Consider the following 22,393-nt stretch of genomic DNA (forward strand, 5'->3'; position numbering starts at 1 on the left):
CACGCCCGACCGGGGCGGGCAGAGCCCGCGGCCCGCCCCTTCCGAGCTGCCCGCGGCGGCGGCGGCCCCTGCCCGGTGTCCGGGCAAGGCGGCTGAGCTGAGGCACTGCGGGCGTCCCCGAGCGGAGAACGGGGGCAGGTACCGCTCCAGAGAGAGCCCTCTGCTCCGCAGGGACACCTCGGCGAGTTCGAGATGGACAGTCACCGACCGCGCCAGGGCAGCAGTCCGCTCCCGGGACGGCACAGCCCTGGCTCTGTGTGTAGCCTGGGGAACGGGAGAGCAGCGCTGTGCAAAGGGCCAGGGGGGTCCTGCTCGATGGAAAGCTGAATGTGAGTCAGCAGTGCCCTGGCAGCCAGGAGGGCCAGCCCTGTCCTGGGGGGCATCAGGCACAGCATGGCCAGCTGGGCAAGGGAGGGGATTGTCCTGCTCTGCTCTGCTCTGGGGCGGCCTCACCTCCAGTGCTGGGGGCAGTTTGGGGTGCCACAGTATAAAAAAGACATTAAACTATTAGAGAGCATCCAAAGGAGAGCTACGAGGATGGTGAAGGCCTTAAGGGGAAGCCATATGAGGAGCAGCTGAAATCACTTGGTTTGTTCAGCCTGGAGAGGACTGATGAGACACCTCATTGTGGTTACAACTTGTTTGTGAGGGGAAGAGGAGGTGCAGGCACTGATCTCTGTGGTACCCAACGACAGCATGAAGCTGAGTCATAGGCGGTTTACTTTGTGTATCAGGAAAAGGTTTTTCACCCAGAGGGTGGTTGGGTACTTGAACAGGCATCCCAGGGAAGTGGTCACAGCCTCAAGCCTGACAGAGCTCAAGAAGCATTTGGACAGTGCTCTCAGGCACATGGTGGGATTCTTGAGCTGTCCTGTGTTGGGCCAGCGTTGGACTCAATGATTCTGATGGGTCCCTTCCCACTCAGCATATTCTATGGTTCTATGATTGTACCAGCCAGTGGGGCCCCCTAAACCTCTGTGAGCTTTAGGAAGGGGCTGAGCAGGCCCTCAGAGGGAACATGCACAGAGCAGCACATGGGCTGCTTGACCCAAAATTGGCTGTGGTGGTGGTTGTCTACCAGCTGAGAAGGCTGGTGTTGCTCACCCTGTGCCACGTGTCTGCACATGAAATACTCAGTAAAGGAGATACAGACTCACCTTTATGTCTTCGTTCAATAAACTACTACAGTCTTGTGAACAAGAACTGTGGCAACAGCAAGACCTTGAGAAGACCACTCAACACTGAATTGTTTCAGTTAAGAATGTGAGGAAGACAGAAAAGGCTTATAGTTATATTTGTGTTTATAATTTAGCTATAATTCATGGTTTCAATGGTTTGACAGTAGTGCAATTCAGAGTGCTTTTCTGGGATTTTCTCAGATTATTGGGAAGTATATATATTTTAGTTGTGAGTGTCTACTTTGGGAGTCAATTCAATCTAATTTTTTTCCTGTATTTTGCCAAATTGGGTTCCCTTTCCATTTGAAGCAACAATCTTTGGTATCAAATGTATTATTGTTGGACACACAGTAAAGCCTAAACTGCATGTCTGAGATGAAGACAACTGGTGGTGTAACTATCAAGCTTCTTCTCCATGCACTGACCTGGAGAAGTCAAGTATGGAAATAGGTGGGCACTTTACAAATCTCATTTTTATTTACTCCTGTTCATAAAGCTGTATATTGGGAAGTATTCAATTTTGCAAACATTTGGGTTTTTTAATACCTGTCCACTTCAGAAACCAGACTGAGGATGTGTATTACTCATCTGGCAGCAATCACAGAGCTCAAGTGAGTAAACACAGAATTTCATGATCAAAGGGCAAGATCATGTCCTCATTGTTCATGTAGATAAGGATGGTAAGAAAACACAATTATGTAAAGACAGGGGCAGGGAGAAGGGGCTTAACATGAAGGCTCATGGGTAAGTTGTTGTGGTGCACCAGTTTAGTTGTTCTCTTGCACTGGGTGATTGGGAATTTGCACAGAAGAGTTTTGTGAAGGCTCATGGGTAAGTGTAGTGTCTGAAAATGAGCGTGGCCCCTCCAAATGAGGTGCTGCCTGAACGTGCAGATAATTTGCCTGAAATCAAGTAGACCAGGAAGGGTTATTGAGAGATGATCCTGAACGTTCAGTTTTTCAGCCAGGTGTTTCACCTGCTAGATCACATTATCTGCTGATACTTATTTTCTAATATTACTTAGCTGAGAAGTTTCTACGCTACTCAAAAATCAGTTTAAAAAGAAAAAGGAAACCACCTTAAACAAATAACAAATAATCCTTATCTCTGTTTAGATTACTGGAGCAGCATTTCAAGTATAGGTATGCCTTCCATGGGTAGCTTGTTTACTTTGTTCTGTAGTTGTCTTCAGCATTAAAGTTAGAATAATATTTTTCATGGCTGTTTTTAGTTATTTTAATTTCCCTTTTATAATATCACTTAAGTGTTGTAATGTAGTGGGATCCTATGCTTTGTGTGGTGTCACCTGCACTCAAATTAAGTTGTTTTGTTGTTTTTTTTAATTGAATGTTTGTCTTAGTCCTGGGGATTTTTAGCTGGCAAAAAAACCCAGCAGACCTGAAATTTAGATTTTTCCTACTAAGACAGGCCCATCAGGGGAAATTGGTCCACCTGCCTCAATCATGTTAAGTAATAATGTATATAACATTAATTATAATGTATATAACTAGAAAATATTCCTTTCTAGTTGCACCTAAAAAGAGCAGTCAGCCCAACAGAAATACATAATAATAACACTTTTATTTCCCAGAATAAAGAAACTCAACTTCTATTTACATAATAAAGCAAGAAAGCTTTATTATTTAAAGTGTAGAAATCAATCACTACTAAATTGATTTCTACACTCTGTCCAGTTAGTCAAAACAATCTACTTGATTTGTACCACCACAGTTATTAAATATGTTTAATAATTAATTAATAATTAATAATAAGTAATTAAATATGTTTTCCTAAACTTGACCCACCAGTTCAAAATATTGTCACACTCTGAAAAAGCAGAATTATGATTTAAAACAAAAGCTAGAACACTGAGGAGAAATAATAACCTTTTATTTATGCACAACAATTACCTATGTAATGAGCAATAAAAGGAGTTGCCCTTTTACCACTAATTGCCACTAATTAAGGCTCAAAGTGGCTTTATATCAGAAAAATCTCTGCTTTCTGCCACTCCCTACTCAAGGTCATCAAATTTTACAGCCTTCTTGTAGCTTCTTTTAAGAGACTATGACATAGATTGACTGTGTGAAGCTGTAGCAATATCCTGTCCATAAACTGTGTATTTATCTTTGCTTTGGTTATTTTCCTTTGACATTCACTGCAAGCATGGTTTCAGGAAATACCCTCTTCAAGTCATTTTATACAATAGGCAAACACCAGCATATCATACGTCTTGTTCCATCTTACCTTCCTTACGTTCTCTTCAGATCACCATTCTGATTTTTATGAAAGATGATATTCTGATGTGTGGCTGATTGCATTTCCAGGCTGCATGTTAAGGAGAGACAGATTAGAAATTAGTGAATTTAACTTTCAGTTTTACAGATGTTTTGTTACAGGGAATTATATCAGCTCCCACCACTTCTAGCACACAGCTGTGTTGTTCAAAACATCATTAGCAACAGCAGCCTTCCAAGGCATTACAATTTTTTGTCTTTGTCTAAGCACTTTTACCTCTGTCATGGGTTTAACAGAGGGTTTAAAGAGTTTCCTTCACTCCCATTTTGCTTATGACAGTGTCATTGCAGTTGACTTGTAAGACCTTAGGGGTGTGATGCATATGTGAGATACCTCGAGGCTGCATGCTCCCTCTCCTCTCATCCATCAGCAGTTCATGTATGTAAACAGACTGGTCTGCAACCACCCACGATGCAGACCAACCTTATTTATTCTACTGTCAGCCAATCTGATGATTATTATGGAAATCATGTATATCTCTGATGGGCATTCCTTTCTGGCACTCCTTTACAGCACAAGCTTTACCCAACAAATTATTTTAGAAAGCAGCTGTATGTTTTGTCAGTGTTACAAAGTATTGCATCCTGGGGCCATTTTTTTCCTGAAGTGTTCCATCAAAAAAATGTGAGTGTGAAATTAACAAGTAGCCTCCCCAGCCTTTGAAATGAAATGACTCTTGTGAATTCCAAGGATTTTACACTGCCATATTTTAGTAATCTTCACAAATGGGTCAAAGTAGCACACAGTACTATTTCATTTGTGCTTAAAAATATGCATTATAAAGAATTTATGCTACCCACTAGCATTTATTTGCTCTGACAAAAAATACAGCTGAATTCATTTGGAGAACCATGGAGGGCCAGAGATAATTTCCCATTACAGTATTTGGTACAATCCAGCTCTTGTTACACCTCACTGACCACAGGTGATAACTGCACTGTGTTTTTTCTCTCATTTTCGCTCGTGATGTCCCACAGGTGCTAACATTTTCTTTGCCTCATACTATCATTGTCTAGCTAGAAAGCATAATTAAGCCAAAGTCCAAGAAGTTTGCTCTCTATCTGTAACTAATTTAGAGTTCACAGCTTTTTTTTTTTTCCTTCTTCCAAAACTGAAGACTTGTTGGCACAAATCAACAAGTTGATTGAATAAGGTATTATATCCTCCTTTGAAGCTCAGTCCTCATATGAAGTATTTGATACTTTTTTGATACTGATACTTGCACATCCTCATGGACTTCATTCAGCCCAGGTGCTAGAAAAAACATAACACAATTATATTTTTTCTAGCACAACTCACAGTTCAGCTTCTACAGCTAAACTGTTCATTGAGACTCACGCTCGCACTCCGTATGTGCTCTTTTCATCTTGTTCAAAATGCTGGCCTGGCATTTTTACACAACGCTCATTTGTTTCTAAAAGGGCATGCACACACAATATCCACAGCTGTAAAAGCATGGAAGAGCTGCATTCATGCTTTAAAACGGGAAAGCAAAGATGAGCCGCTTCCAAACACTTGATAATTAGTAAACAATGCCGCGGCCTGTTCCTGTCCCAGAAGTAGGACATGACCGAATGAACTCTGCCTTTTTCCAGCTGCACTCCGGGGCTCTGAATGGGGCTGTTCCCCGGAGCAGACACAGGGAAGGGAAGTGATGGCACAGGCGTGGGAGGGAGCAGGATACGGAACTTGAGATGTGGAGCCGAGCTCTGGATTTTGCTCCTGCCGGGTAGAGCTCTCAATCAAAGGTCCAAGAAAAGCTTGTTTATTACTTAAAGCCTGTGTTGTTCTCATCTGAGGTTCTCGGGAACTTACCAAGAGGGGAATTAAAACTTAGAGTCGGGAGCACCGTGACTGCAGGGCGGTGCAGGGAGGCAGGGCCTTCACAGCGCGGGGCAATGTTTAAGGTGGTGGTTCTTCCGTGCGGGCCGAGCAGCCCCGAACAGCCCGGACCGCCAAGGGACCGCATCGGGCACGGCTGCGGATCCCTTCCACAGCCCTGCGCTAGCACGAGCTGCACTGCCGGCTTCCAGAGGCGTGGATGCGGGCCGAGAAGGGACGTGGGCAACGGGAACACCTTTACCCTCAGCACTGCCGCCCGCCCGGCGCCTGCGCGATGGCTCCGGCCCGGCAGCGCCATGGCCGCGGCCCGGGAGAGCCGCTCCGCGCACGGCCCCTGACGGCTGGCCCTGGAGCCGGTGATGGATGATCCTGGAGCAGGTGATGGTGATCCTGGAGCAGGGGGTGCCCGGGGGCAGGGGAAGCCCCCCACATCCCCCCGCAGCCGGCCGGGGCAGCCCCTCGTGGGGCAGTGCCTGGAGCCCCGCGGCCCCCGGCCGCCCTGCCCCGGGGCATCCCCGGCTTTGGTCTGCGCTGTGTTATTTATTTTACTCTATTTTCAGGAAAACAAACAAACGAAAAAAAGTCTACTCGTGATGGTGTTGTGTTTCTTGCAGTCCCTCTGCACGAAACCCTCGTGTTCTTCAGCTTTGGGACCTGTCTCTACATAGCCGTGCTCACCTGAGCACCTTTAGGAGTTACAGCGGTAACACAGGCAAGTATAAAAATGTGCACATTGTTTCTGGTCGCTGTTTTTAATGTTTTCTTAAGGGAAAAAATCGCCGTGATGCCTTGTGTAAAATAAACTGCAAACTCATTAGCTCTGTGGGGCTTTGCTTTATCAAGATGCTGTTGTTCAAGGAGAAGAAATTTAACCTGCAGGTTTTGTGGTTGATTGTGAAATTTATTGAGTGCATAAACTGCCAGTGTGCCACACTGTCTGGTCAGAGACATGCTAAAATGTCTGTTATGAAAATAAATTTTACAAAGTGAGAAATGTAATCTGTTTCCAGAACACCTGGTTTAACCTAGATGTGGTACACACTTGACTTTTGAATGGTGAACACTCAGAGCTGATGGAATTACCAGCAGCATAAAGATTAGATGTTTTTAAGTCTTTAGGACTTGGCGGGAGATGTCTTTACTAAATGCCAGTGAAAACTGAAATATTTTTTGATCTGTCAACTTTGTGTACAAACGTTTTGACCTGCAGTATATAGTATGTGTGACCTTCTTTGTTTCTGTTTTTTTTTTTTAGAATAAGTGAGTATTTACATCCTTCAGAATGCCCAACTCCAACGCCAAACTTCATTCTAACCACAGGAGTGGCCGAGAAGCCAGCAGACGGGAATTGGTTTCCAGATCTTTGCAGAGTGCTCAGCATTGCCTGGAGAACCAGGATTTTGGAACTGCATATGCTCACTATCTCCTGGTACTAAATCTAGCTCCTGAGTTAAAAACTACTGTCAAAGTAAGTGCTCTTTGAATTACTTGGAATTTTATGTACTCTAATTATCTTGAGGTCTTTGTGACATGTTTTGTGGTTTGTTGCATGTAACTGATTCCTGCTTTTATTGAAGACAGAATTGGAAAATCAGTAATAATTGGGATGGCCAACTATTTCTTTAATAAGCTCTGTATGAAGGGAGTTCACAGAAACTTCTTTTAGTCTCTGTGTGTCAATGGCATTTAATAAAAGCAGGGCAGTATTGGAGTATTGTTAGTATTGGAGCATGCATTAATGCATACGTGCAGGCTCTCAGTAAACCCTGCTGGGTGCTGATCCTCGTCTGTGGGTGTCCAGGTGTATGTCAGGACACCTCCAGATGTTTCCAGGGCTCAGTTCCCTACTTCTGGCAAGTCCCAGCACCTCAGTGGTCTGTGCTTTATTTCCTAGGAAACATTTCAGTATACTCTCTTTAAATGGGCAGAAGAACTGGATTCTCTGGCACGGATTCAAGATCTGTTTAACTGCTATGAACAAGCACTTGAGCTGTATCCCAGTGATGAAGTGATCTGTAACAGTATGGGAGAACATCTCTTCAGGTTTGCAGTGATGTATATTCAGTTTTTGTAAGGGTCACGTTGTGAATGCAGACACATTCAAATCTGTTGGTCTCAAATAGCTTAAAAAGAGTAGCCAGTTCTAAAATAAGTGTTGTAAATCACAGCAAAAGTGGGGGGAAAAAGCCACCATGTTTTGTTGTTGCTCAGTTCTTCTAAGGCTGGAATTTTAAGACTGAAATCATAGATCATAATCCAGGTAGTTTTAGTTAGGTTTCCTTTTTGTAACTTCTTTGTCTTAACACCTCTCTGAGCATTGTATTAAAATGTATACAAATATTTGGTAGATTTAGGGCTTTTTTCAGTGCTGTCTGATTTGAGATTATTAGGCATCATTAAGACTTGATTCAGATTCACAATTTGGTTTCTTTTAATTTCTTTTTTTTTTTAAAATTGGCACTTAATGCAAAAGCTGGCAACTCAAAAATTTGGTGGTTTTGCAGGATGTTCCAGTTAAATAGAGTACCCACAGTTTTATAGCATTCTCTTGAGTCTCTAACATTCTCTTGAGTATCTGTGAGACTGGATTGCAGAGCTGCTGCTGTCGTGTTGTTGCAGTGAATTCTTGTAAATAAAACCCATTTTACTTTGTCAGAAGATGCAGTAGTGTATGAAGGTTGGTGCACACAGTGGTGTTTCTGAGCTGGCTTTGCATTTTACAGTGACTTGATCTAAAGCTATAAATCATTCTTTTTCATAAAGTAATGGCTCTGTTTCTAAAGATAATTTTTCCAACTAACACAAAATATTTCTGTTGTCTTTTAGCTGACGTAAGACCTCTTTACAGACCCTCAGATGTTCACAGCTGCATGCCTACTTTCCATTTGTTTGTCACTTTTGCTCTTAGAATGGGTTTCAGAGACGAGGCAGCTGGCTATTTTCATAAAGCAGTGAAGCTCAACCCCGACTTTGCCGACGCCAAGGAGAATTTTTACCGCGTGGCAAACTGGCTGGTGGAGCGCTGGCACTTCATCATGCTCAACGATGCCAGGAGGAACCTCACCTACCTCAGGGCCATTGAGAGCGCCGTGCACTCGGGGAGCAAATCCGTCCTGGATATCGGAACGGGAACGGGAATCTTGAGGTATGCCACAACACAGGCTTCACAGGAATTTCATAGAAAAGTGTTGGTTGCCTGACAAAATTTGGCTGGGTGTGGAAGAAATAACTGCTTTGATCTTTTTATGGAGATAGAACTTAAAAAAACAAGCAAAGCTTTCAGAAGCCAGTGAGTCTGGAGTAGTATTTTTTGCAACATTTTTTGTTACTTGTTGCAGATGCTTTTTGCAATGGTAAGTGCTGCTGAGATTGAAGTACTCACATGGGTTTTGAAGCTGTAATGTTATTTGTCCTGTCTTTAAATATTGACTGTAAAGAGTGGATTCAGCATAGCTGAGGGAGTGCCCTTATGCTAACTTTGGTGGTTTTTTTGCTGATAACATACTAAGACAGTATCAACTTGTGCAATATCAGTGTTCACACAAGAGATACCAGATAATCTAAGGATGGTTTTTAGACTTGAACTGGTAGAAATATGAAGCAGATGTGGAGGAGGGGAAAAACCCTGATTCTTGTTTTTCAGTATGTTTGCAAAAAAGGCGGGAGCATCTTTTGTCTATGCCTGCGAGTTATCCAAAACCATGTATGAACTTGCCCGTGATGTGGTGGCAGCAAATAATATGGAAAGAGAGATCAAACTTCTGCATTTGAAGTCACTTGATATAGAAATTCCAAAGCACATACCTGAAAGGTACGTTGTTGCTTTCTCTTCTGATGGCATTTTGAGTTTGCTCATCATTTCAAGAAAATAGGAAATGTCTTGTGGCCTAAACAGGAAGTAACAGTTCTGTAATATTGCTCATAATGTGAGAAGGTTCTCTGTATCTTTTATGTGTTTAAAGAGCAGAAATGACAACATATTCTTCAGATCATTCTAATTTCTGTTGGTAGACCAACAATGTCTTAAATTAAGGAGTTTAATTCTTTGATGGTGGGAGCTTTGGAGCATATCTAATGATGCTGCAGCAACGGGAAAAAAATCAGATTACTGTGTCATAAAAGTAATTTTAGCACACTTTTATACTTCTAAGATCTTGTGGCTCACTTCTGCAGCCTTTGAATAGATTGAGTTAACAACATTTAATAAAGTTATGGTGATGATACAGGCTCGTGATTGGAAATGATGAAGCTCCTGGTTTAGGCCAATCAAGCCTTGCCTGATCAGCTGAGCTACTGTAATACATGTATCCCTTTAGTGTACATAATGAGTTACTAGATGCCAGCTATTAATAAATTACTGCTGTTCTGGAAGTGTCTCCTCTTATTATGCCATATGTTTTCTCATTTAATTCCAGAGGACTTTAGATTTTAGGGTTGTTAGTCTGTGTAGGATTTTTTTTTGTGTTTTGATTATAGTTTTGGGGATTTTAATTCCTTTTTGTACACATGCGTGAGTACACACTATTGCACAAAAGATGTATTCTGCAGTATCATTGGCTGTGTGCCCAGGCTGAAACATCTTCCTGTTTTGGCTAGATTCTACCCACACAACTTATTTATAAATGCTGAGCAAGAAGCTTTACAGTAAATTCTTGCTCAATATTTGCTCTCTTTTATCTGCATCTTCAATAACTTCTGACAGCAATTCAAAACACATAATTTTTTGGAAGTATTAAATTGTCCACATACACTGAAACTCCTGGTGAAAGAGCTCTGGGCTCATATTGGTATGGTGGGTTTTTTTTCTTTAAAAGAAAAAAATTGTTGACAGGAGTGTTCGTTATAAATCATATTTTTCTTGTCTAGAGTTTCCTTGGTTGTCACAGAAACAGTCGATGCTGGTTTATTTGGAGAAGGAATTGTGGAGAGCTTGATACATGCTTGGGAACATCTGCTTTTACAGCCAAAGGTAGGTGGTGTGGGTACCTGTGCACGTGCACACATTCCAGACATATGGGAATGAGAAACAGTTGTCTTGTAAATGCTTCATTCCTTTTGGTATGCTAAAAATGAGTGATCTGGGCTTGCTCCATGAATTTGATTTTGGTGAGTGGCAGTGGGGCAGAGCTTACATTGTACTTCTGTGAGCTCTGTTCTGAGTAAACATGTGTTTGCAAAGCATGTTTCCCTGTAACCTTCCTTCATCACAGATGGTTCACTCTTAATCACTGTTCATTCATTTATTTTAAATCTTTTTTGTCCCCCATCTTTGTAAGTAACAGCAAAAGGGTTTGTGTGGATTTTAAATGTACAGCCAATCTAGGCAGAAAATGCTGAATTATGGTAGTGTTTCTCATTGTAACATTTGGGAACACTCAATTATAGTTTGGAAAATAAATTAATTTATTTTTGCTGATTTGAACCTTTTTGCAAGACTGAGCAATTCCACTGGGTTTCAGATTTTACCTTATATTTTGTGGTTTTGCTAGTACATTAAGCAAAGTAGTATGACAAGGAGTCTTACATAGCCAAATCTCTGTTAAGCTAATATTCATCCTAATAGAAGGACTTCTCTTTATTTTGCCCTTGCCTTGATTCAAACTCATTTTAAAAAATGTTTTAGCTGGCTGAAACCTTTTGTTGTACTGAGTTGAAACTGGTGACCTCTAGTGTTAAGTACAGGAATGATGCATAATGGAAAAGTCCTCGAATGTTTCAGTATAGTCTGACAGTGTTTTTCCAGCTGCATTTTGTTAGAGTTACACACAGGAAGGAGTAGACTGAAGAGTAAAGCTGATACCTGGTTATATTGAGACACTGTATTTAAAAAACTGCTTTAATGGTCTACAGAGTGCCAAAGAGAAGTGATTTTACCAGTCACTAAGAACTTAGCAATGTTTTGACTGTCACTTGAATGGCTCACTAATATGTAATTTAGGCTTTTCAGTGATGGTAGAAATAGGCCACTGTCTCATTGCATGTTGCTGTTCATGTTTTCACAGCCTAAAAACCAAGACATTAGTGCTGGAAACTATGGCAGAGTTATTCCTGCAAGTGCTACAATATTTGGAATGGCAGTGGAATGCAAAGAGATACGTAGACATCACAGGTGTGTTTAAACTCTAGCACAGCTTGAGCCCACATTTTTTATTTGGGGAAGAGAGACTGGTTGTTTTTTTGACCAATTCTAATTTACTTTATTTTTCGAATGGCTGATTATCTGTTCAACAAAAAAGATTTCTGCTCTCAGCATCCTCAGCCCTTTTCCAGGCTGTCTTTTTTTTGCCCCACCTCCCTATCCCTTTGAGGTTCAGATTTCCTGGACCTGTTAATCATACAGTTATGCTGAAATACCTGCCTCTAACACATGCTAAAGAACTGTAATTCCTTCTTAGTAAAACTACTTCTTGATTTTTGCATTGGAGATTCTTGGATTAGTGCTTTATCCTCATTTTACCCTCTTTATGATCTGCTATACCTCACTTCTGGATCTAACCCTGGATCTAACCCCTGTAAAGCCTAAGTGTTGATAACCCCAGCTGTCTTTATCTGTCTGAATGTCCTTTGCCTAATTCTGAATGGGCATACAGTAGAGTTCCTTTGCTGAGACCAGTTCTGACAGTGTATCAATTACTGTCATATTTATTCTAATCTTTTAGAACAGTATCATTGTATGGAGACAGTCTCTGTCTCAGAGGTTTGTTTTGGACTTGGGGTATTTTGTTTAGGATTAATATTGTTATAAGTTAGAGAAAATACTGACTTCTAGAGGAGCTCCAGTGCACTGGATGAAAAGCAGCCAGGCTCCATTAGTGATTTCTCCAATGCAGTAGACCTGGACAGTGGCCAGAAAGAGAAAGAAGTTCCCATGGTAGAGGGTCACAAAATAGTTTCTTTTATAAGTTAATTATTCATCAATTTGAAGAGGTTTTGCCTTGAAACTGAGCATTGACGGTTACTTACAAAATTTAAATACAATGAAAGTTAATTTGCTGTTAACTTTGGATTGTTGAATTGATGTTCCATTTTAATAGCTTAAAGTCAGGTGATTAGCAGGACTGAAGTGATTGTCACAAATTCATTACATGCTGTAGGAAAAAAAGTCACTTTTAAATTTCTTGCCTTTATAGTTTGAGATCCCTTTTTACTCCAGTAAGAATATTTAAGATTATTTTAGCAAGTCCTGTTTTTATGTAAAACACTTGCCTGTTTTCAGATTTAAGCTACACAGATCTCTTTGAATTATTCTGATTCACATTTCCTCAAGTGTTTTCACAATCTACAGGAGAGCTTTGGCGTTTGGATGGTTTTTTCTGAGCAGGAGGTCTAATGAAATAGCAGTATGGAAGTATCTCTTTTATCATGGTTTTTATATAATCTAGCACAGTTTCCGCCTTGAACAATTAATACAACTTTTCTTTGAGCTTTTCCTCATGCTTTAATTTTTCTGAGTGGTTAGAAGTAGACATAGAGCCCAGAATTAAATGAATACATGACTTTTTTCCTGAAGTACATTTGAAAGTGTGTTTAATTTATCATCAAACACTGATTCATCTTGCTCAGAGAATCCCCTTTCAGTCCAGTTGTTGATAATGTTGCATATCACAGCCATCTCTCTGTGCCTGATCTGATCTTCTACTTTTTATTCTGTCCCAGTGTTTCAGTAATTTTAAGTTATGCTTTGTTGCTTGTGCTCTGATTGGTATTGGGGTTTTTTTCCTAGGATATAGTGAAATTCGTAATATGTATTGGGCTTTTTCTTAGTTTCTGGTGACAGCATTCAGTTCTGATTCTTGAAACTGAGGTGCATTTTCTGTGCTTTAGAGTGCCCTGAACAAGACAAAAACCCCACAGAACTGTGTTACTGGTTTTTACCTTCTCTATTCTAACATTCTGTACATTTAAAAATAATTAGTCAGCCTAGGGATAATTTCCTTTAGGTTTTTGGTCAAATTACCTGCCATTTAATTTCTCCTCTGTTTGCCTTTACTCCCAGAGTGGGAATGCAAGAAGTTGCTGGTGTGTGCTTGTCAAATTCAGTACAGTTCTTCAGTCCCACATATGCTGCTGCTGGCTCAGAGGAAACTGTGGAGCCCTACACCACCGAGAAGCTCAGTCGTATTCCTGGGGGTTACAGAGCCCTCACACAGCCCTGTCAGGTCATGACAGTAGATTTCAACAATCTGCAGGTAATGATTTTTCTTGCACCCTTCCTAACTAATCTTTTTATGGTAGTGGAAGTCCCATATGTCATTTGGTTTTGGGTTCAACTTCACAACAGTTCACAAGTGCAAAGTTAGCAAGGCTGCTCTGAAATCCTCTGCTGGTTTTGATGCTTGTCTAGTTGTGTGGTGATGTGATTCCTCAGATGTCAGTCTGTAAGTTTTTTGAAGGTGGAATTTTTTTGTTTATTTGGCATAGCTTAAGGAACTTTAAAAACTACCTCACCATAAGATCTAAGAGCTGCTGGCCTCAGTACAAGGAGGGGAAAGAAGGATGCAAGAGATCCATCTTAAATGATTTATGTAGTCGTGGAGCTTATTTAGCTTATTTCTCTAAAGTCAGTCTTCACAAACAGGCTGTATTTTTCCATCTGGCATAAAAATATAAATGTTACTGGGTAAATGTAAAAGAGGAGATGAAGAAATTATTCTGTTCAACCATTTGATTCCACACTTCAGCTTCTTTGTATCTTAAGGTATTTCTGTAACAGAGCATTCTAAAATCTAGTAGCATAATTTTGTGTGTTTAGCACAAAATACATTTGTATGTGTATGCTAAACAGGCCTGAACTGGAAGGCAAGGACCTCAGCCCCTGCAGCTGAGCTTGCTAAAAAGATGATACAGCTGATCTCTGGTGTGCTTCTTGCTCATTGAGCTGTGGTGAGGAGCTGGCATTGAGTCAGAGCTTAAAATAGATTCTGTTATATAAATGAAATTATTCTTGGCTGCTGCTTGGCCAGGAGTTGCAGTTTCTGAATCAATAGCTTTTCCTAGTTGGCTTGTCTGACATCCTGAGATGAAAAATGAAATAAGACAAGGCTCTTCAGTATACTATTGGGAGCAATCTCTGTGACCTAATGTTGCTTCTGCTTCAGAAGAAACATTGCTCTCATCTGAGATGAGAAGAAGAAGAAACTATTGCTCTCATCTGAGATGTCTGTTCTTAAGCATCTGCCTGCTGGCAAACATGTAAAGATAATTTTTAAGAGTAAAGAACAGTGTTATTCTTGAAATCATGTTTCAGAAGTGCTCCTTTGAAGTTTTGGTTAGACTAATGGAGTGCTCCTGTCATGAAATATTAAGATATTGTAAGTAAAAAGGAAGAAATGCTTCTGTTATGAATCACTGATGTGATTTGGTATCCTTGGTTACTGTTTGTTGTTACTTTGTCACTGGGCAGATGTGGTAGTTCCAAACACTGGTAGGTTACTTCCAGCATGGATTTTTGTTTTGGGGTTTTTTTTAATGCATTGTGTCATGGCCATACCTGAATGTTCAATCAATGCAGCTAAAAATGAGAAAAAGTTGTCTTTGTTCCTATTGTAATAAGAAAAAAATCCTAAACTTAAAAACAGTGGCAGAATTACCAACTAAGAACAGAAATTCAGGTAAGAAATCACTTTGCACTAGTAAGGTATTTTGTAAGACCTATTTTCTAAATTCCTATTTCAAAGAACTTGAGGGATGTTGCATTTATTCTGCTTATGCTAACTGTCCAGACCTAAACTGGCAGAACTGAGAAGAAGGCTTAAAATACAGTACAACAGTGTTTTTCAAACTGAGTTGTAGGAGATTTCAAAGACATCAGTGCAGATCAGATAAATAAGAAGTCAAAATTCACAAATAATAATAATTTTTAAAAAGCAGCTGCTTTATGGTGATTACTTTATTGCTGCTGTTATTAGCAGCAGCAGCTCAGTCCCTCCCAGGCAGGGGAATGAGGTGTGGCTGTAATTACACTTGCTCCCAGCCTGGTGCTGCCTGTGTGCATGTTTGCTGGCAGCAGATCAGTGCCACTGGCAGGGGAAGTGTTTACCTCTGCAGCCAGTAATTAAAGCTCAGTCTCACTTTCAGGCCCTAAAGGAACTGTGCTTTTGCCAACAGTTACAGATTTTGGCTCTTCCTAATCCTTCATGAGAAGTTACAGTGTGGAATATGTGAGAAATTGTGGATCAAGACATAGGAAACTTGATAACTGCATTCTTGCTGTATATTTTCCTTGTGTTTGTAGGTCTTTCTCATTCAGAGGATGTGTGGCATTGAATCATTTTGGGGTTTTATTGCCTAGTCCTGTGCCATTGCTTTATTTCCTTTGCTCTCTCTTAACAAGACTATTTCATAAATTACCATCCTGATGTGCCGTGGCTGTTTAAATCTGCAATTGGCATAAAAAATAGAAGAAGATTTATAGAGTGGCAAATGTGAGAAATAAATATGGTTTAAGCAGCATGGCAGAGAGCAGGGAAAGCTGAAATAAGCCTTTAAATGTGTTTTTAAGTGATAGCAATGTAACACTGCAGTTACTAGAACCCACTGGATGAGAACCTTGGGCCTGCTGCTGTTGAGGAATAATCAGGAAGAATACTTCTATAAAGTACACTTCTATGCCTCTCCAACTCCCCAGAAACCAAGAACCAGATGCATGCTTTGTGCTCTTGCTGTCTTATTTCAAGGGGCTTGATGCCAGCAAAGCTTCCACTGACTCCTCTTTCCTTCACTAGCTGAGGAGGTACCAAAAGGATGACTGGCAGCAAAGCACTTCTGTTGGAGAGCAGTGACATCTCACTGTGAACTTGGTTATCATTCAGTAATTTTAACTTGCCCGTTGCTCAGCCATCTCAGTTGTAAAACGAGGGATTTACAGGCTCTTGGAGAACACAGAACAAAGAGGGGAAAATAAGAAATGCAGCATGTGACAGCTAGTCCTGTCCTCAGAGCAGGACATAAACTTTTCTTTTGCCATGTGTATTTTGAGATTGAAATGTAAAGAGAACAAGTGTTGACGTAAGCAGATCAGGAGGCTGATAAATGTTTTGGAAGGGCTGTTACAAAGCAGAATGGCTGTGACTTGAGAGAACCTTTGGTCCCTTGTGCTTGACTTCCTGTTAATTGGTTTATGCTGGAACTAAAACATTAGTGCTGGTCCTTTTGTACCTCTTTTGCTACCTGTTGGTAGCAGAAGGTAATTCCTGAGAAAAATTAATTGTACATGGAAAAAGACATAATTCCTGTTACATATTCAAAACTCTGTAGAGTATTGGAGAATGTATAAATGATCCCTTTAGGATAGACCTTAAGGTGTTCCCAGTAGTGAGATTGTACATGCCTTTAACACAAGGGCTACACAGCCCAGATAGCAGATAAAACGCCCACAAAGATGTTTGACTTCCTATTCTTATAATGACTCTGCAAGCTTGTGTTTGAGCAAATTCACAGTACACAGTATTTCTAGAACTGACTGAACACAGGTTTTAAGTGAAACATGCGCCTGAGCATTGGCTTGAGTTCAGCCAAAAGCCTGGCTCTGTTTTTATTCATTCTTGTAAGGCAAGCCCTGCCAGTCTGAAGTCTTCCTTGCAGTTTTCAGTGAGTTTAAATGTGTGTGTTCTTAGATGTAGGCTTGTTTGCTTCTCACAGATGTGGGCTGTCCATGTGGGAAATGGCTCTTGCATGTGGGAAGACAGTTCCTATGCTAATGAGTAGTAATGATGGTATTGTAGAGGCTTGGTAACTTCAGGTTTCTGTTGGATGCTCTCATGGATTGGTGCAGAAATTTTGGATTATTTAGTTTAGTGAAACCAAATTTTTATTTATAGAAATAAACTCCCTCACTTTTTTTTTTTCTTTTTGCTTTGGTCAGGAGCTGAAAAGCCTGGCATCTAGAAAGCCCTGGAAGCTCAGCCTGCCAGTCACTGAAGGAGGAATACTGGATGCTGTTGTGGTGTGGTTTGTACTGCAGCTTGATGATGAGCATTCTCTGTCTACAAGTCCCAGTGAGGAAACTTGCTGGGAACAGGCTGTGTATCCTGTGCAGGGCCTCCTCGGTATGTCCTGTGGGTTTGCTTGTTATGGTACATTAACTTGGTTTCATTTAGGGGTGTTTTTTTTTTCATTTTGATAAGTTAGCTTATCTCAGAGATTAGGAAGTCTAAATAGGATTGGAAGTTCAACACCAATTAGCTGAGAGGTGGTTCCTGATCATGTTTCTGGTCTGTAGAGCACAGTCACTTCATCAGGGCTTATTTGTGAGACTTTGCTGTTAAGAAGATGAGATCTGGGAGAAAACCCAACTTAATGAAAATCTTTCTTCTGTACTAAATTCAATGCATTGTGGAGCATCTCCAAAAAGTGGGGCTACTGACTGGCTCACTTGTGACTTAGGAGAGGAAGAGGGGCAAGGTGAGGTAGGAATTGCTAGCTGCTACTGCCACAAAAACAAAACTAAACATTCCTACCCCTTGCCCCATGTGGGATTCACCTTGAATACTCTCCACATACAGGCATTGGTAGTGTAATCTTTAAAAGTGTCCACTCTCTATTCACCCACCTTTTATTTCACAGTTTCCTAGAATCTTACAATATCTCAAGCTGGAAGGGACCCATAAGGATCATAGAGTCCAGGTTCCTGCTTCTTGCAGGACTACCTAAAATTAAATCACCTGTCTAAGAGCATTATCCAGGTGCTCCTTGCACTCTGGCATGCTGTGACTACTACCCTGGGGAACCTGTTCCAGGGACTGATAATCCTGTGGGTGAAGCACCTTTTCTGAATATCCCATCTGCACTTCCTGATGCAGCTTCATTCCATTTCCTCATGTGCCATCTCTGAGAGAGATCAGCACCTTCCCCTCCACTGCCACCCTTGAGGGGGTTCTGGACTGTGATGAGATCTTCCCTCAGCCTGCTCTTCTCCAGGCTGAACAAAACAAGTGCCCTCAGCTCTTCATAAGCCTTTCCCCTGAGGCCTTTATCTTGGTCACCCTGCTCTGCACACACTCTTAATGGTTTGATGTCCTCATACTGTGGCACAGATATGAACAAATGAGATATTGGGCTGGGTTGGTTGGTTTGTTTGTTTGTTTCAAGCACTGTAAGGCTCCTCAGTGATGTGTTTGTAAAGTAACTGACACGACTTTATTATGCTCTTCTGCCAAGATTATTCTGTGAAGACTGGAGATACTGTGATGATGGAAGTTTGCTGCCAAGACTGCTACTTGAAGATCCAGAAGATTTCTTCTTTGCCTTCAGAGTGTGGGATGGATTTCAGTGACAGAGACGACACGCTGAGTTTGGGCAATGAGGCTGAATTATGTAATGCTCTGGCTGGACTTCAGACAAGCACCAAACAGGATGGCAGCTCTCCAGTGTGTGTGCTGGAATCCACAGAAATAGCCCTGCTGAATGACATAGCTTACCACGAATGCTTTAAAGCTGCCATGAGCAAAGTGCTGCTGTCATTAAATCCAAGCAAGGACTTGCACTCCATGGACGTTGATGGACATGGCAGCGGGATAAACCTCCAAGAGAATGAAAACATGAGCTCTGTAGGTGTGGATCCTGATGCTTTGTACGTTTTAGATGTATCTGAAGGCTTCTCCATCCTGCCAATTATAGCTGGCAAGCTTGGACCAGTTAGAGCCTACAGTTCTGTTGAGAAAGATCAGCATCAGGCAGCACTTCACGTCATTGCAGAAGCAAACAATTTCCCTAAAGAAACATTAGAGTTTTGGCTCAGCCACTTAGAAGAAGAAAGTGTGGTGCTACAGAGACCCAAATCAGACAAATTGTGGAGTATAATTATCTTGGATGTTATAGAGACATCAGGTTTAATCCAGCAGGAAGTGATGGAAAAGGCTGCAATATCCAGGTACAGTATAAAAGGACAAAAATATTCCTAGGAATCTGTAATTACCTGAAAAATTTTGAGAATATTCCTTGTAACTATGTAATTACTATTACTACTTCTGTAGAAAAAGGGTTTTTCTTTGGATTGAACCTCCCAGTGTTTCTGGCATGTTTTTTTTTTTTTTTAAAGCATCACGATTCCACCATCTCAGATTCCTTTTTTTTTTTTAATGCAAGAATATGGATGATCATATTCCTTGGTCTGTCATAGGTTTGCAGGATAACAAAGACTAACCAAGGTAGCTTTTAGTGCATGTTTAGAAAAGCCTAGATTCGTGTACATGTATGGTTGTCAGAACAACCTGGTCCTGCTAACACAAACCCGTGGTGTTAGAGCAGCCAGGGGGGCAGCAGCAAAGCTGCTGTGCCCCCCAGCAGGAGGAGTGGGAAGGAAGGCAGAGGAGAAGTACAATAATGGAAATGGGTAACTAAGTGTGAAATGGATTTGTCCCCTTTTGTGGGCCTAGGGAAACCTTACTGTTAACCTTTGTTTAGTGATGGCACATTATGCCTAGGAACACTTGGCTTCAGAGACAGAACTAGTGTGCCTTTCTTAAATGCATTTACTGTTCTTTCATTGCTGTTGATTGATCAGCTTTACAGGTGAAATCCCTCGTATTTTACAGGTGTTTACTTCACAGTGGAGGGAAGATTTTCCCACAGTATGTGTTGGTATATGGGATGCTTGTAGAATCAGAGTCTCTGTTGCTGGAGAGTGCTGTTCAAGGAACAGAACCAACCCTGGGGTTTAATATAGCCCCTTTCATCAACCAGTTCAAGGTAGGAAGCTGGTGGGTAGCTTCCAGGCATGGTTTCAAAGCTGCAGCTGTTTAGCTCTTTTAGATTTGGTGTGAACTATAAAAAATTGAAATTATCAAGAGAGGTTTTTGTGACCACACAGGGACCTTGAGATAAGGTAAAATGGGTGATGTTTGTTTTAGAACTGGCATGGAAGTTTTGTCCCTGTTACTGTAGAGAAGAATGACTGTGTTGTTACTGTTCCCAGGCAACTGTATTCCAGTGTTTCAAAAGGGATTAGAGGGCTGTATTTTGCATTTTGTCTATCTCTGACAGCCATTCCAGTAATTCCTGGCAACTTTAGTGTTATGATTAAGTTCACTACCTTTTCCCTTTGTAATGGCTGTTGCTGCCTGAAGTTCTGGTCTATACTTTCAGGTACCTGTTCGTGTGTATTTGGATCTCTCCACATTACCCTGTGTACCCTTGAGCAAGCCAGCAGAGCTTTTGAGGCTGGATCTCATGAACCCTCTGCTGAACAGCCCCAGCAGAGAAGTGAAGGTGAGTTCTGGGGCCCAGAGTGCATTTAACTACTCTTCTGCAGTGCTGCTTCTTAATTGCTCCTGTAGGCTAAACATTTCAACACAGGATTTATTTGTCTGCAGCTGTCTCTGAAAAGGATTGAAATGGCTTGAACTACTTAGGTTTCAAAGAACAAAGTATAACTAATCATTGTTTTAAATATTTTTAGGTACAAATTTGTAAGTCTGGCCGGGTCACTGCCATTCCCTTCTGGTATCACATCCACCTAGACGAAGACCATAGCTTGAACACATCTGATGAGTCCTCACACTGGAAACAAGCTGCAGTTGTTCTGGATGAGCCCATCCCAGTTCAGGCTGGAGATGAACTTGTACTTGATGTCCAACACCATAAAAGCAATATCAGCATTACAGTTAAAAGGTGAAGAATGTCCTGTGTGATTTGTTTATTACCTATGCATAAACTGAATGTTCAGAACAACACTGCTGTTACTTTGTATTAAAGACTAAACTTTATTTACTGATCAAAAAGGGTGAGTTGTTGCTGTAATAAAAGACACTTAGGTTCCACTGGTGGATTAAAATTTGCACTGCAAGGGTATCCTACCAAGCTAGAGGAGGTATTGTCTTCACTGCAGCACAGACCTGATTGCTGGCTCGTGTAGTGACTGCAGCAGTGGGACAGAGTTTTGCTACCAGGTCAGCTGTAGTGAGGGGAAAAAGCACCTGGGTACCTGTACCAGCAACAAACAGCTGTGGCTGTTTGGGACAGAGTCCTTGTTTCTCAAACTGTGATTCAGCTCCTCAGTTGCCAGAGCCTCCTACATCAGTGTATAGAGATGTGACCCTTGTGGGAGGACTGAAGAGCGTTCCAGCTGCAGTATCAGATCACAAATTAGTGCTGCACACAGAGCATTCTAAAAGCTGTAAAGGAGGGCTGTTGGGCAACTCAGGCTATATAATGGAAGGTAAATCTGGTAAACTTTTTAGAATCCCACAGAGATGTTTTTCCTAGGGAATACAGTGGGAATTAACTTATCTGTAGAAAGTTGTATAAAATACATCAATCACTGCAGTGCTCGTGACACTCTTCTACAGCATTACATCTTGGTATAATGCAGGTAAGCAGTTCCTTCTACTAAATTTGTATACACATGGAAGACTATAAAAACTTTGAACTCAGCACTGATTCTACCTCTGCAGAGAGGAGGAAGACTGTTACCAAGATTTTTCTCTAACTAAGCTTCTTTTTTACTGTGCATTTAATGGAGAAGAGGCAATTCCATGATCTTGCTTTAACAGCAGCCACTATAAAGAGCATCCAAAAATGATTCTTCTGTAAGTTCTGGGCCTGTTGAAGTCATTATATACTCTTCATTAGGTCAAACATTTCAGATAGTTTAACTTATTTCTATATATCAATTTATGTTCATTTCTGTAAAGTCTGCTCAGTTTAACTTCAGGGACTGTTAGAGCTGGAGTTGTCCCAGCCTCAGCTGAACCTGCACCTGAGAAATTGCTGTAATAAAGCTGCTTTTGGAAGGGTGAAAGAAACATCTCCATTTTATTTTTTTCAAAAGTAGAGGCACAAAGTCATGTTTTCTGAAGATAATGTAACTGGATACCATCCTTCATCCAAGGGGTACAGTGTATAATGAAATGCAAGTGAGTTAGAGTAGGACAGAGGCTTTTGATACTACATAAAAACTAGTGTTTCTTAAACCTAAAACCATGATCCATAAAATTTTAAGTTAGTCTGACACAACTAAATCTGGCAGGTACGTGGTGACTTCACCAGAGTGCAGCTTTATAGAAAAGTGTTTAGATTTCTTGTGCAGGAAGACCTCTGCTAAAAACAAAAACCTTACAGAGTAGGTTAGGTGTATT

The 22,393-nt window shown here is 41.1% G+C and overlaps 1 protein-coding gene across 3 annotated transcripts; it reads left to right on the forward strand.

Annotated features, from left to right (window-relative positions):
- The first annotated feature begins 5,100 nt into the window (after positions 1–5,100).
- Positions 5,101–21,022, forward strand: PRMT9 (protein arginine methyltransferase 9). 3 transcript variants are annotated; one of them, XM_064416689.1, is made up of 14 exons: positions 5,101–5,224; positions 5,933–6,030; positions 6,574–6,786; positions 7,213–7,361; positions 8,227–8,463; positions 8,962–9,129; positions 10,185–10,287; positions 11,321–11,427; positions 13,315–13,507; positions 17,182–17,365; positions 18,477–19,188; positions 19,853–20,006; positions 20,403–20,525; positions 20,716–21,022. In XM_064416689.1, exons 3-14 carry the CDS (start codon positions 6,601–6,603, stop codon positions 20,929–20,931), a joined length of 2,532 nt encoding a protein of 843 aa, XP_064272759.1. In that variant the 5' UTR covers positions 5,101–5,224; positions 5,933–6,030; positions 6,574–6,600; the 3' UTR covers positions 20,932–21,022. The 3 variants fall into 3 exon arrangements, with proteins under 3 accessions (XP_064272759.1, XP_064272758.1, XP_064272760.1); XM_064416688.1 differs by lacking the exon at positions 5,101–5,224 and adding an exon at positions 5,289–5,696 and having other exon boundaries at positions 5,879–6,030; XM_064416690.1 differs by lacking the exon at positions 5,101–5,224 and adding an exon at positions 5,289–5,696.
- Positions 21,023–22,393: the final 1,371 nt, after the last annotated feature.

This window comes from Passer domesticus, chromosome 4, assembly GCF_036417665.1.
Source record: "Passer domesticus isolate bPasDom1 chromosome 4, bPasDom1.hap1, whole genome shotgun sequence".
Taxonomy (NCBI): Eukaryota; Metazoa; Chordata; class Aves; order Passeriformes; family Passeridae; genus Passer; species Passer domesticus.